Source organism: Tachyglossus aculeatus, chromosome 18, assembly GCF_015852505.1.
Source record: "Tachyglossus aculeatus isolate mTacAcu1 chromosome 18, mTacAcu1.pri, whole genome shotgun sequence".
NCBI lineage: Eukaryota > Metazoa > Chordata > Mammalia > Monotremata > Tachyglossidae > Tachyglossus > Tachyglossus aculeatus.
The window spans coordinates 35156607-35171002 of record NC_052083.1 but is presented as its reverse complement, the minus strand read 5'-3'; the positions used below and the strand labels follow the sequence as shown (position 1 = coordinate 35171002).

At 41.8% G+C, this 14396-nt stretch overlaps 1 protein-coding gene across 4 annotated transcripts in view; it reads left to right on the top strand.

Annotated features, from left to right (window-relative positions):
* DYRK1A (dual specificity tyrosine phosphorylation regulated kinase 1A) overlaps positions 1-13820 on the top strand; it is a 100644-nt gene extending 86824 nt beyond the window's left edge. For all 4 annotated transcript variants that reach the window (XM_038760153.1, XM_038760154.1, XM_038760155.1 and 1 more), the window contains 7 exons: positions 3083-3230; positions 3729-4015; positions 8046-8192; positions 9320-9460; positions 10381-10687; positions 11499-11623; positions 12817-13820. In XM_038760153.1, coding sequence (XP_038616081.1) covers positions 3083-3230; positions 3729-4015; positions 8046-8192; positions 9320-9460; positions 10381-10687; positions 11499-11623; positions 12817-13437 — 1776 coding nt within the window. In that variant the 3' untranslated portion in view covers positions 13438-13820. The remainder of the gene's footprint in view (positions 1-3082; positions 3231-3728; positions 4016-8045; positions 8193-9319; positions 9461-10380; positions 10688-11498; positions 11624-12816) is intronic.
* The last annotated feature ends 576 nt before the right edge of the window (positions 13821-14396 follow it).

Here is a 14396-nt window from a genome sequence, read left to right as displayed (position 1 = left end):
GCCACGCTGCAATATTGGAAGGCCCCTTATGCTAGGCTGCACTGCTTACCCAAGGAGATAGCATGACATCCATACAAACTCCTGGAAGCAAGAGTATGCGTGTGTCGCCGTCAACACCTTTTTTCCATTTACAAGCATTCTCCCTCATGCCTACACCAGTCTATCTATACCTTCTTATACAAACACACATTCACACATTCCATAAGATTTCCATGTATTCATGAGTCCACGCTGATACCACCTCTTCATGAGCCATCCCAATTATAACATATTTAACTCTCTCCCTCATGCTCCTTACAAAAATAGGCAAATATGCATGCACTCCCACAAAACATATCTATTTAGATTTCTCCCATCTCTACCATGGGGTGGGGTGGTAAAATCAGAGTTTCCGCAAACCTCTGGTTTGATTACTTTTCTCTTTGTAGAGCTTGTTTAATGATTGAAAATTCTCTAAACTGAACTGTATTTTGACTACATCATCATCATCATCAATCGTATTTATTGAGCGCTTACTATGTGCAGAGCACTGTACTAAGCGCTTGGGAAGTACAAATTGGCAACATATAGAGACAGTCCCTACCCAACAGTGGGCTCACAGACTAAAAGGGGGAGAATAGAGTAATAAATCTGTAAAAACATGTATATATCTATACAGGTGCTGTGGGGAGGAACATGAATGAAACAGAATAAACATGAATAGAATAAAATCAATAAATAAACCAAATAAAATAGAGTAATAAATCCGTACAAACACATATCCATATATATATACAGATGCTGTGGGGAGGGGAAGGAGGGGGCTCAGTGTGGGAAGGCCTCCTGTAGGAGGTGAGCGCTCAGTAGGGCGCTTAGAACAGTGCTTTGCACATAGTAAGCGCTTAACAAATGCCATTATTATTATTATTATTATTATTATTATTATTGAAGGGCCTACTGAGATGGCAGGTGGGCAGGACAGGAAGAGATCCCCCTCCCCTCCCGACTCAGAGACAGAGACGGACAGGGACTACATGAACTTTTAGAGCAGTTAGTACCTTAGGTTGATGGCACAATTTATAAAGAGCTATTTTCTTCTGTTTTTCACGTTACAATCCATAATGAAAAATATCTTTTAGCACACATTTGACTTGAAATCTATCACTTCACTTCTAGACTAAATAACCCTTGCTTTTGCAGGTAGGCTTTATGATTAACAGAATCATTTTTAAGTTGTTGAAAGTGCAATTAGACCTAACCTGGAGGAAAAAATGCCTGTTTTTAATATCTTTAAATAGTTCCCAAATTGAAATGATTTTGTGTGGTTAATTAATAATTTTTTTTTCTTAGTGTCAGTTTCCTAGTTTGGGAACTCACCTTTCAAAAAGAGATTAGACTGTGAGCCTGCGGGACAGGGACTGTATCCAATCTGATAGCTTTTTATATACTCCAGCACATAGTACAATCCTTGTTAAGCGCTGTTACTATGTTCTTATTAGGCACATAGTAAGTGCTTAATAAATGCCATTAAAAAAGAAGATCCATTTATGAATTTGCAAGATGCCACATGCCATCAATTTTTAAGTACAATACGTAGGACAATAGTGATACCATATCTCTGAGTTGAACAGATTCTCTGTTCTGGACCTTGTACATTAGGAAGCATAGAATATTTTGAATTAAATAAATTTTAGACCATCTAACGTTGTGGTCATCAATAAACTCTTCTAGTATATGATACTGGTTTATAGTTACACAGCTGCCTAGAGAGTTGTAGGAGTATTTTGTCATTGTCTTGAATTGGAGAGGAGATATTAAATGGTTCCCTGAAGGAGACCTTCCTCTTTACGTAGCCATTTAATGATAATGGTTTTCAGACAAAACCACATTGAATAGAGGGGTAGCATATTGAAGGATGTGATAGAAACTGAAAAGGAACATGAAAAATGGGTGAAATATGAGCATATGAGTATTATCAAGTATGGAAGGACAGTGACACTTATGGGGGAAAAAAGCAAGTCATAAAAATACAGTCTGGGTAAAAGTGGCATTGGCCAAGAACAGTGGGAAGAGATCTAGGAATTGTGGTGGGAAACTGACTGAACAAACAGGATTGGCCAGTATGGGTTCCTTCCCTATGCCCTTCCCCACCTTCCTCATAAACTTTGAACTTAGGGCCTTTTGGACTCCTTATTCTGAGAAATTAGAGATTTGGAGAAAGTCTCAACAGAACAGTTAAAATAATTTGTATTGATTGGACCAGTTAAATCAAGAGGCATTGACATTATGTAGCTTGTAAAAGAGAATATGGGTGAAGATTTAAAATCACCATCTTCTGTTAGAGGAATCATGGTTTCTATATTAAAACTGATTACTTGTTGCGTCTCTTGATTAAGGAACAAAGAAGAGAAAATGGGCTGCAATTGTAGCAGGATAAATTTTAGGGGACTCAAATTGACAGTCCCTTCCTTATCCCCAAATTGGTCCCAGAAAAATACTATACTTTTCTTTGGGGATAACAAAGTTTCAATGTAATTGGAAGCAAGGCTGTTTGAGTACAAAAACACCTGGTTAGATTAAATTAACTCTTGTGCGGTATTCACAACACTATCAAAAACGTCTGTTCACCTTTTGTGTTACACCACAAGGGATGTGGAATGCAAAATGAGCAATCTCCAGAAATGCCCCAAATTCCTTTGTAGTTTTAAACAGACTTGTTTGGCCAAGGCACAGCATCTCTTATGTTAGTTTTGGTGGTTCTGAGATGTAGATAGATCCTCAAAAATGTAATATTTTACATTTTTATTTGAAAACTTCTTACATTTCTAATTCAGGTATCATATCTCTGTGTGAGGGTATTTTGTTCTTAAACTCAAAACAAGTGAAGTTGATATATTCTTTCAAAATTAAGGTTTCTCTTGTCAATCAGCATGATAGCATAAATCCAAAATAAATACCAATAGAGTAGAAGCCTTAGCAAAGATTAGAGAGTTGACTATTAGAAAACTTTGAGATGCAAGAGTAAAAAGAAATTGGCATTTCTCTTATCATTAAGAAAAAAGTTTCTAAAGTAAAGGTACGTTAATCTTTTTTTCTTTTGTAGGTGGTAAAAGCATATGATCGTGTGGAACAGGAGTGGGTAGCCATTAAAATTATAAAGAACAAGAAGGCTTTCTTAAATCAAGCCCAGATCGAAGTGCGGCTTCTTGAGCTGATGAACAAACATGACACTGAAATGAAATACTACATAGGTAAATGTTTTTAGTTTGTTCACAGGAATTTGAAAATTGATTTTTACAAAGATAGATTAAGGTAATGAGGGGTCACCCGTGGATTTCACGTGGCAGTGGAGGGGGACGGGAAGGAACGGGATGGGGACGGGGGCCCAGGGATGCATTTTCGTACAGAAGCAAACCCCAGCAAATGTACCCAGTCTTCTGGATATATGTTCTTGAAACTCTGAAGTGAAGGTAAGGTATTCCCCTGTCCCTGGAATGCCTAGAGTGTGGAGATTAAATAGAGAAACAGATTCAGGTAGTAAACCCCATCTTTCTAGGAGGTCGCTACCAGCGGCCAGAATGGAGTAAAGTAGGCGTCCTCGGTGGGCTGTTCCCATTTAAGAGGAACAACTCCCTCTTAGTGTGGATCAGATGTGCTACTTTCCAGTCAATGAATGATATTAGCCTCAACACTCTCAAATTTGCCCATCCATTTACAGTTCTAATCTATAATTCTCTCTTCTTTTTCAGTGCATTTGAAACGCCACTTTATGTTCCGAAACCATCTCTGTTTAGTTTTTGAAATGCTGTCCTACAACCTCTACGACTTGTTACGTAACACCAATTTCCGAGGGGTCTCCTTGAACTTGACAAGAAAGTTTGCACAGCAGATGTGCACTGCACTGCTTTTCCTTGCAACTCCAGAACTTAGTATCATTCACTGTGACCTAAAACCTGAGAATATCCTTCTCTGTAATCCCAAACGCAGCGCAATCAAGATTGTTGACTTTGGAAGCTCTTGTCAGTTGGGACAGAGGGTAGGTATTTATCCCAGTGTTAAAAAATTGACCTCAAAGAAGCCAAAACTGAATGTGAACTAACAAAGCGACAGGGCTTTCGTTTTTGAACATTCTAGAGAAGTTTAGCAACAGATCAAAAACATTTCCTCCAGGTTTAAATATAAATTATGTTAATAACTGTCATTATAATTGCTATTTTTATTATGGTATTCATTAAATACTATGTATCAAGCAGTGTTGTAAGTGCTGGGTTAGATATGAGATTATTAGGTCACAATCAGTCTCTGTCTCACAGGGGGTTCACAGCCTAAGTAGGAGGGAAATCATGCATTGAATCCCCATTTTACAGGTGAGGAAACAGAGGCCCAGGAAAGATTAGTGACTTGCCCAAGGTCACACATCAGGCAAGTGGCAGAGCTGGAATTAGAACTCAGGTCTTCTGACTCTCAGGCCCGTGATCTATCCCACTAGGCTACACTGGACTTCCCTTCGAACTCTTCACGGGCAACACCATTGCCTTTCCTGTCTCATTATTCTCTTGACTCATCTCTCCCATTCAACCCATTTATTTAACCTGTCACCGAGCACATCTTTCCTACCTTTCCAACATCACTAAAATCCGCCCTCTCCTCTCCGTCCAAACTGCTACTAAGCCGATCCAAGCACTTATCCTCTCTCACCCTGACTCCTGCATCAGACTCTTGCTGATCTCCCTGTCTCTTCCCCACTCCAGTCCTTACTTTACTCTGCTTCCCATGTTGTTTTTAAAAAAAAATCAGTCCTCATCTTCCCACTTCTCAAGAACCTGCAGTTGTTGCCAGCCCACCTCCACATCAGACAAAAACTCTTTACCATCAGCCTTAAAGCCCTCATCCCATTCTATCTTACCTCACTTGATTTCCTACTACAAGCCAGCCCAAACTCTTCACTCCTTTAACACCAGTCCTAGGTTTCATGTATCTCGCCTTTGCCCACACCCTCCCCCTGGCCTGGAAGTCTCTCTCCCTTCCTTATATGACAGACCACCAATCTCCCCACCTTCAAAACCTTATCAAAATCACATCTCTTCCAGAGGCCTTCCCCGACTAAGCTCTCATTTACCCTGCTGTCGCACTTGATCTCACCCAGCCCCACAGCGGTTAGGTAGCTGGCCATAATTTATTTCAGTGTCTGTCTTCCCCTCTAGACCCTAAGCTCCTTATGGGCAGGGAAATGGGTTTACCAACTCTTGCATTGCACTCTCCCAAATGCTTAATGCAGTGCCCTTCACATAGTAAGCGCTCAATATATTGTCTTGACTAATTGATACGTCAGATTACCCTTGGTAATCATGTAAGGCTCATTATTGCCTGAGAGCTAATATTAGTAGTATAGGTAAGTGCAGGTCCCTTATTTGTATTTGAATGATGTCGTCCTTTTTAAACCTGAAAGAATTCACAGCAAAAGCTATTCCAACAAGGGCTAAGTCCAGGTTACAAGGCTTTGGTTTTGGCACCAGGAACTGAATCCGATTTGGGCTGGTCTTCTGTTAGCTCCCCTCTGCTCCTGGTGCATCTAGACAGTCAGGGGAGGAAGAAGACAAGGGTTCCATTTTCATTTTCCCTGTTTAGTGGGGGAACATTTAAATGTAGCTGTGGCTGATTTCACTGCCGAACCCAGATCTTTCAGTTTATCTGTCCCTCAAATCTCAACCTTTCTCTGTGTCCCCTACCTTCTTTCATGGATGCTGAGAGAGAAGGGTAGGCTCTTCTTTGTAGGTAGGCTCTTCTATGTAGAAGGGTAGGCTCTAGGCTGTGAGCCTGCTGTTGGGTAGGGACCATCTCTATATGTTTCCACCTTGTACTTCCCAAGCGCTTAGTATAGTGCTCTGCACACAGTAAGCGCTCAATAAATACGATTGAGTGAAGGGTAGGCTTAAAGGCTGGGGACTTAATGTCCCAAATTTCAACCATAATGTGGTAACCTAATTCTCGGTCAACCGCTGACCTTAGATAAACTTGACATTTTGATGGAAGAATTGACCTGTGATGGAGTAGAAAGGGTTAGAAGGGATATGCTGAGGCAGGAAAAGCAAGTTATTTTACGTGGCGGAAGAGGAGAACGAAAAGTGTCCTAATGACCTGTGATAGTCAGGAAATACTAAGTGGAAGCAGGAGGAGGAACTCCAATTTAAGTGGTGTTTAGCTGAAAAAGTTTGAAAACTCAGAAGAGAAATTCCGAAATAGCCATCATATTCACGTTACTTGGACAAGATACCTATGGGGAAAGCTTAAGTGCTTCTGCTTATATGATACTTACTTAGTTTCACTGTATTTTTTTAAATTCTGGTGACTTTGTTGATTGGCTTTGGGAAATACCGAAGTTGTGACATTTGAAAAAAGGTTGGATGTGAGGCCATTTCCACACAAGTGTACCCGTGAGACCCTTTGAAATCCTGTTACATGCAGAATCAATAATCTAAATTTATAACTGACACACTTGATTAATATGCTGTTTCCCAACTTGGGTATGCATGCTGCCACAGCAGACTCTCTAAATAGAAAGAGGCTTCCTGGCAATATTGGTTACAAGTATGGGCAGTTTCCAGAAAGGGATCCCTTCAGGCTCTTTGGACTATTGAAGCAAGGTATCTTGAGCATGGTCATAGTTTTCATTTTATGTCCCAACCGAAGCATATCCATGTGGTTGGGTTTGCATCAGGGAGATAGATAGCCTGAAGCTGCATATTCTAAGTTCATGGTTCTGTAAGAGGATGTATGAAAATGATTGTTTTATGCAATATTTGATTTGATCTCCCCAGAAAGTGAAGGGTGAAAGTGAGAACAGGGAGAGTGCGGGAAAGTGAAATCCCCCAATGATATGGTATTTAAGTGTGGCTTCCTACGTGCCAAGCACTGTTCTAAGCACTGAGGTAGCTACGTTATATCTCTTCTGGTTTTTCTCTGCCCACCCTCGTTTTCGGGTAAGCAGGTATCTGGATAATCCATAAATTAATGGTATCACCACTGAATAATGAAGAATTACTTATAGGTAATTTGATGGAAAGAGGAGAAAGGCAGGTTTTAGGAGCCCCTTGTGCAGAACTTGTCCTTGGATGTAATTGTGTATTAATTGCAGAAAGTTTTCTCCTTGACTTTTGGGTAGCATCTCTGAGTAAGTGGCTTTGTTCAGCTCTGTACTCATAGTCTGTATGGAAGTAGAGCCCAACCTTTTACCTCCAGTTGCTGTTCAGCGATAAGATTTTATGCCGTCAATGGAAATTTTTTTCAAAAGGCCATCTATCCGCCCCAAAATGAAAAAAATGGATCTACCTGCTGCTGTACTCTTCCTTCTAATATAGCATATACTTCTTTTTTAGTACTATGTCCAAATTTAGAAGATTGGGAGTTATCTGGCCAGCCCCTCCTCTCCGCCTAACACGAGAATGGTAGGGGAGACTTCTGCAAAAGGCGGAGATATGCCCACCCTGAAGAGGCTCCCCCCAGCAGGACTTTGAGATGTTTTCTGACTGATCTGGGGTAGGAGGGGCTGGACCAATTAGTTGTAGGAACAACATTGATTTATTTTTTCTGCAAAGGTAGCTCAAAATCACTGAAGTAACATTGGAGCTACTCAGGGAAGCGCCCTTAAGGAATTTTTTTCTCTTTTTCTTTTTTCATGAATTTCCCAGACAGATATTAGCCTGGAATTTTCTTTGTGCCTTTTCCCAAATGATGGGGCTGTTTTTTTGGTTGTTGTTGCATTATTAGTACTCTTCCACCCCAATAAAAGTAGCATTACTTTTTTTGAAAAAAAGGTTTTGCCAGGTGGTTGGTGCTGAGAAGGCAGATAAGGAGGTATGTTTCTGGTATTTGACTCTATGGGTAGAGATTTGTTCAGGATTAAAGTGCTAGTGAAAGTTATTTAGCAGTCTTTAATCTTTAATTTCAGTTTCCATGGCAATCCATTTTATAACCCTACTCATTGAGACTCTTTAAAAAAAAGTAATGATTGCTTACTTAACACTCCTAGAAATTAATGCACTACCTTTTTTTTTTCTTCATTTCAGATATACCAGTATATCCAGAGTCGCTTTTATCGATCACCAGAGGTGCTCTTGGGAATGCCTTATGATCTTGCTATTGACATGTGGTCCCTTGGGTGTATTTTAGTTGAAATGCACACTGGAGAGCCTCTCTTCAGTGGAGCCAATGAGGTGTGTAACTTGTTGGATGGGGTGAGGTTGCTCTTTTTTTTTTTTCTTTTCCCCTTGAGTTTGTGCTCAAGACTTTGTATTCATAAACTGTCGGTGCTTTAACTATAAAAGACTGATTTTTTTTAACCTTTTGCGTATGCATTTGGAAGTCTTCCCTTTCAGTACAAGTGGTTTAATTGGTTGTGCACCGTATCGTTTTACTCATTGGAATCAAAAGTCTTTTGTAACTAAAGCAGCAGTTTATCTGAACCACACATTCATTCATTGTCGTATTTATTGAGCGCTTACTGTGTGCAGAGCATAGGGCTATGCACTTGGAAAGTACAATATAGCAAACACTTGAAACACATTGAAACACTTGCTCAGGTATATGTTCTATTTGGTATGTAGTTTAGCAGTAGCAAATACCTTGAACTTCATCTAAGTGTATGCACAGTTTTTGAGGTGTCTTGAACAGGCTCAACTTGTTATTGGCTTAATTTGCCAATTTAATGAAAAAATATCAAGCTCAGTTGCAAATACCTTGGACTTCATCGAAGTGTATGCATGGTTTTTGAGGCGTCTTGAACAGGCTCAACTTATTATTGGCTTAATTTGCCAATGTAATGAAAAAATATCAAGCTCAGTTGTACTAAGAGCCCAGTTATAGGGCACACTCATGTGATTATTTGAAGAAGTTTGAGGAAGAAAAAGTTTGAGGAACCAAGTATAGTTTTTTTTTAAATTTTCTTTTACATAGCACCCCTTTTATACTTAATTTGCTTTGGGCCTGTGGAGGGATCTTGTACCCTACAACAAATGGGGTCCCGATGGGTGGGCTTGTGCCCACTTCTCCCCACTACTGTTAGCAGGGAGCAGAGGGGCATCCTCTCCTAGGAGGAAGGGGTGAGTGGATTTCATGTCTCCTAGGAGGAAGGGGTGAGTGGATTTCATGTCATCTACCTCCTCCCACTACTCAACTTTCCCTCCACCAAATGGGGACATGTGTTCAGCAAGGCTCTGTTCTGGTGTCTCTTTGTGCCCTGCACTTGCTGTCAGGGAGCTCAACTGCTCACATGGCTTACTTAACTACCATCTCTATGTGGATGACCCAGCCAAAGTAATGCGGATGTTTTTCTTTCCGGTAGGTGGATCAAATGAATAAAATAGTGGAAGTTCTGGGAATAGCACCTGCTCACATTCTTGACCAAGCACCAAAAGCAAGGAAGTTCTTTGAGAAGATGCCGGATGGCACTTGGAACTTAAAGAAGACCAAAGATGGAAAAAGGGTAAAACGAGGGATCCACCCTTAGGTGGCTATGGGTTGCCTCCAAAGCATGTACCCTGCATTTCTAATAGCTGTTTTCTCTTCGGACATTGGTAGCGATTTTCTAAGTGTGGGTTTTGACAAAAAGTTAGTTCGTTGTTAGTATAACGTCTTTTATATTTCAGAAGTGCCCTCTTTGGTTAAAAGGGGGCAAAGTATATGGTGAGATAATGTAAAACAGATGAACAATATGTAGCAAATGCTGTGGAACTGCAACTGCAGTATAGAAATATATAAATTGTTCTCTAAGTAACTACAACTTAGTATCTCAGAAGCACACTCACCGTTGTTCTGTTCCCCTGATCTCTCCCCTTTCTTCCCCTGCCCGCAATCCCACCTGAAGCTCCAGCCATAATTTATTTCCCTCCTAGATTTAAATAGATGGATTGAAACAGGGAGGTCTCTTATCATGCCCTTGCCAGGCGGCCCATAGAAGGTATGTGTTTAGAAGCCAGGCTTCTTCCAGGTAGCATCTTGTGGTTCAACCAAGTCAAGAGACTTAACTTTTTCTAGAAGCCGCTTCTCCTGAAAGTTTCTTTTAATCACCTTCCTTTACCTCAGAGAGTTAAGGGGAGATTGAACGTTAGCTGACTCAGTGAGAAACGTTAGTGAGCTGTTCCTTGATCAGAGTGGGGCGGGTGTGTAAGTACTGCATGTTTAACGGAACAGGGGCTTCACTTAGGGAGGAGGGAGCTATTTATTCTCTCAGCCAGAGATGGAAGGCTAGGGAGTCTTTCTCCCAGATGATTGGGCTTAAAGCTGTAATTCACCTGAGCAGTTTAACCCCGATAAATCCAGCTTGATTAAATTGCTTTTATTATTTCTGTGGTCTTACCTCATTTTTAAACTTACCAAAAAAGTTTTCTTTTTTCTCTTTCTTAGGAGTATAAACCGCCTGCGACCCGCAAACTTCATAACATCCTAGGAGTAGAAACAGGAGGGCCAGGTGGACGCCGTGCTGGGGAGTCGGGTCATACTGTAGCTGACTACTTGAAGTTCAAAGACCTCATCTTAAGGATGCTTGACTATGACCCTAAGACCCGAATTCAACCTTACTATGCCCTGCAGCACAGTTTTTTTAAGAAAACAGCCGATGAAGGTACAAATACAAGTAACAGCGTATCCACAAGCCCTGCCATGGAGCAGTCCCAGTCTTCAGGAACCACTTCTAGCACATCCTCAAGTTCAGGTAGGTTGCAGAATTGTGAATTTTTGGCATTTGCTGTAGGTTGGTGATTAAAATTGAGGCACCCTAATCCTTTTTGTAGGTTTAAAAAACACATAGAAAAAAACCAAAGTTGTTGAATGTCTGTGTTAAAGATATATTTTCTTTCAAGTGCAGGCCCCTAGTGCATAGATCACTTGAGTATAACACCCAAGCTTGGACAGTCTCCTTGGAGTAGGCGGGGCAAATTTCCAAGAAGCCCGAGGCAGCGCTTCTGGACACAGGGCTCCTGAGAGAGGGCTTCAGAGGGAAGACTTCTACCATATAAACAGTAGCCTGACAATCATTCCTCCTCCTCTCCTCCTCCCCATCTCCTTTTCTCCCCTCCTCCCCTCCCCTCTCCCCCCCCCGCCATTTCCCTTTCCATCCTTCTCCACCTGCCTCTGCTCCTCTGCCACCACACGGTTTGAGGCCCGCCACTTCCAGCCAGCTGGGGATTATGAACATTAGTTGTGGAGCTTCAGCACCCAGTGCAGCTCCAACCCTTTGGCATGCCAGGCCAGTGGGCAAATGCCTGCCTTTTCTTTGGCAGCTTGTCAGCTGGGCACTGCATTAGCTTCCTATCAAATGTAGAGGTTCACATAGGAGTCATTAGGTGGCATACCTTTTCCCAAATTTTAAGCACGCATTTAATCGACAGTAAGATGGGATTTTTTTTGCAGAAAGCCTGTTTTGTCCTTTATCTCCAGCTCTGTAAATGATTTTAGTGTTTGGCTCTGAAGAACAAAAGCAATTTTCAGCTTCAGATTTTGATTGGGTGTGTGGCTTTTTAAAGGTGGCTCTTCAGGGACGAGCAACAGCGGAAGGGCACGGTCCGACCCAACACATCAGCATCGGCATAGTGGTGGGCACTTCACAGCAGCTGTCCAAGCTATGGACTGTGAAACACACAGTCCGCAGGTATGCTCTCTGGTGACCTTCTTCAGAAGGTTCCCATTGGTTAATGCAGGAGCTCTCAAAGCCTGGGTGTCAACTGACAGTTAAACAGTTGTACCCTTTCACGGAATGGTTACTTGTAGTTGCTCTAGGATGTGGTGACCGTATGGTCTGGGAAAGAAATTGAGGACTCTTTCATGAAGGCATTCGGTTAGGCATCAGAAATTCCTAATCAGGACCTGAAGGCTCTGGTGAATCAATATTCAGGGAAAGAGCTGGCCAGGGGGAGCTTTCGGGAGAGGAACAGTAAAGGGGTTTTCCCCCTTCTCCCCTTCCTGAAATGCTCTGCCCTCCTTGCTGCGCAAGTTGCTGCAGCTCTCCTGCCACCTTCACTTTCTCCATCACTTGATAGGGGCCTTTTGGCAAGGTTAGTAGTTTAGTGCCATTTCCTTTATCGTGAGCTTCAAACCAAGGAGTTCTCCAAAGATCACCACAGGTATTTTTTTTATTTACCCCCTAGAAAATGTATGGAAAGAATCTTCAAAATTGTAGCATTCAGAACTCATAATAGTAACAATGATGGTATTTGTTTAAGCGCTTACAAGCACTGCTCTAAACTCATTTGATTTTAGCCCCCTTATTAAAGTTTCTTTCAGTGATAAATTTCTGCCTTTATTGGTGCCACTTTAGGTCACCTGGTGAGGTGGAGGTGAACTATGGCTTGGAAATTTTAGTATTTAGTTTCCTTGCATTCTCCCTTCGTATGGAGAATCTTTTTGAGTAGTTGTAGTTTTCACTGAGAGTTGAAATTTTAGAACGTAAAGTTTATTTTTCAATGTAAATTTTCCAACTTCCAGATATTACTCAGTCCTTATTTAACTTGCTTTAAAGTGCATCTCGTTCTGCTCTAACACAGGAGTTTCTTTCTAGCAGAGTCCTGTGTAAAGCGCCACCCGCACTGTGTCCAGGCAGGCTCGTGTCGAAAAAAATGTTCTCTAATTCTGCCATTGCACTCTGGCCCAGACACTTAGTGAACACCCACAGTCTGGAAGAACCAACCAAGTGCATAAGGCTTAATACTGTCACTAGATGCCCAGACACTTAGTGAACACCCACAGTCGGACGAACCAACCAAGCTTAATACTGTCACTAGATTTTGATGGAAAGTGTCATGAGATGCTGGATTTGAGTTAATTTTATTTTGCAAACTGTCACAGGTGCGACAGCAATTTCCTGCTCCCCTCGGATGGACAGGAACCGAAGCTCCTACGCAAGTCACCGTTGAAACCCATCCAGTTCAAGAAACGACCTTCCACGTAGCGCCTCAACAGAATGCATTGCATCATCACCATGGCAACAGCTCCCATCACCACCACCACCACCACCACCACCACCACCACCATGGACAGCAAGCCTTGGGTAGCCGGACCCGGCCAAGAGTCTACAATTCTCCTACAAACAGCTCCTCTACCCAGGATTCTATGGAGGTTGGCCATAGTCACCACTCCATGACATCCCTGTCTTCCTCAACTACTTCTTCCTCTACATCTTCCTCCTCTACTGGTAATCAAGGCAATCAGGCCTACCAAAACCGCCCAGTGGCTGCTAATACCTTGGACTTTGGACAGAATGGAGCTATGGACGTTAATTTAACAGTCTACTCCAATCCACGCCAAGAGACTGGCATAGCTGGACATCCAACATACCAATTTTCCGCTAATACAGGTCCTGCACATTACATGACTGAAGGACATCTGGCAATGAGGCAAGGAATCGATAGAGAAGAATCTCCCATGACAGGAGTTTGTGTTCAACAAAGTCCTGTGGCTAGCTCGTGACTAAATTGAAACTTAAGTTTGTTTCTTGTGTGTTTTTATAGAAGTGGTGTTTTTCCAAAAAAAAAAAAAACAAAGTGCAAAGCTGCTTGAATCAGAAGGAGATTAACACACTGAACCGCTACAAGAGGGCAAAGCTGACTATTTTTTTAAACTTGAACAGATTGCAAAGGGACAATGAAGTTTTTTAAAAGAGCCATGTCCAAACCCACCTTAACGGATAGCTCAGAGGTATTTGCCTCGTCTTTTGCCTCCCCCATTTTAACTTGCCACATCCCAATCATAGTTTTTTTTTTTTTGTCTTTCTATTCAAGGTTAATGTCCAGATGTTGGTCTTAGTCATTTGCCAACTAATTTTAAAATAAAAAGGCACTGCACATAATTTACGTAAAGGGCCCCTTGAGGATTTTTTTGGGTGGGGCGGGAGGGGAGGGAGAGGGAGAGATGGGGGGGATTTGGGTTTTTTTTTTAAAGTCCTCCAAACACACATGGGCACAGAAATGCAGTACTGTAAGCAAAGAGGGACCTTCAGATTACACAAATGCATCATCTTCAGCTGTACAAAGGGACGGTTGTATTGGAGTTTGTAAGGCACATTAAGCATGCTAAGTGGCGGTGATCAGAACTCTCCTTGTCTGAACCTACTGAGGATCAAAGCAGCAATTATAATGGGATTCTGCGTGTCTCCTATTTTCGAGGCCGCAGTCAGATTAGTATTGGAACACGACTGGTCTCATAACTAAGGTGCACTGAGAAGCAATCAACGGGGTCGGTCTTGGCCAGTTCTGGGGAGGTCTAAATGGTGGTCTTTGGGATAACCTTTGGCCTTATGGATTTGGACTCTAAGTTAGAAGAGCCTACCATTTCAGATGCAATCACTTTTGGACATGCTTTCGCAGACAGTCCTAAATGCTGAAAACAGAGAATGGGTAATTCAAGAGGCCTTTCTTTTAAAATAGACT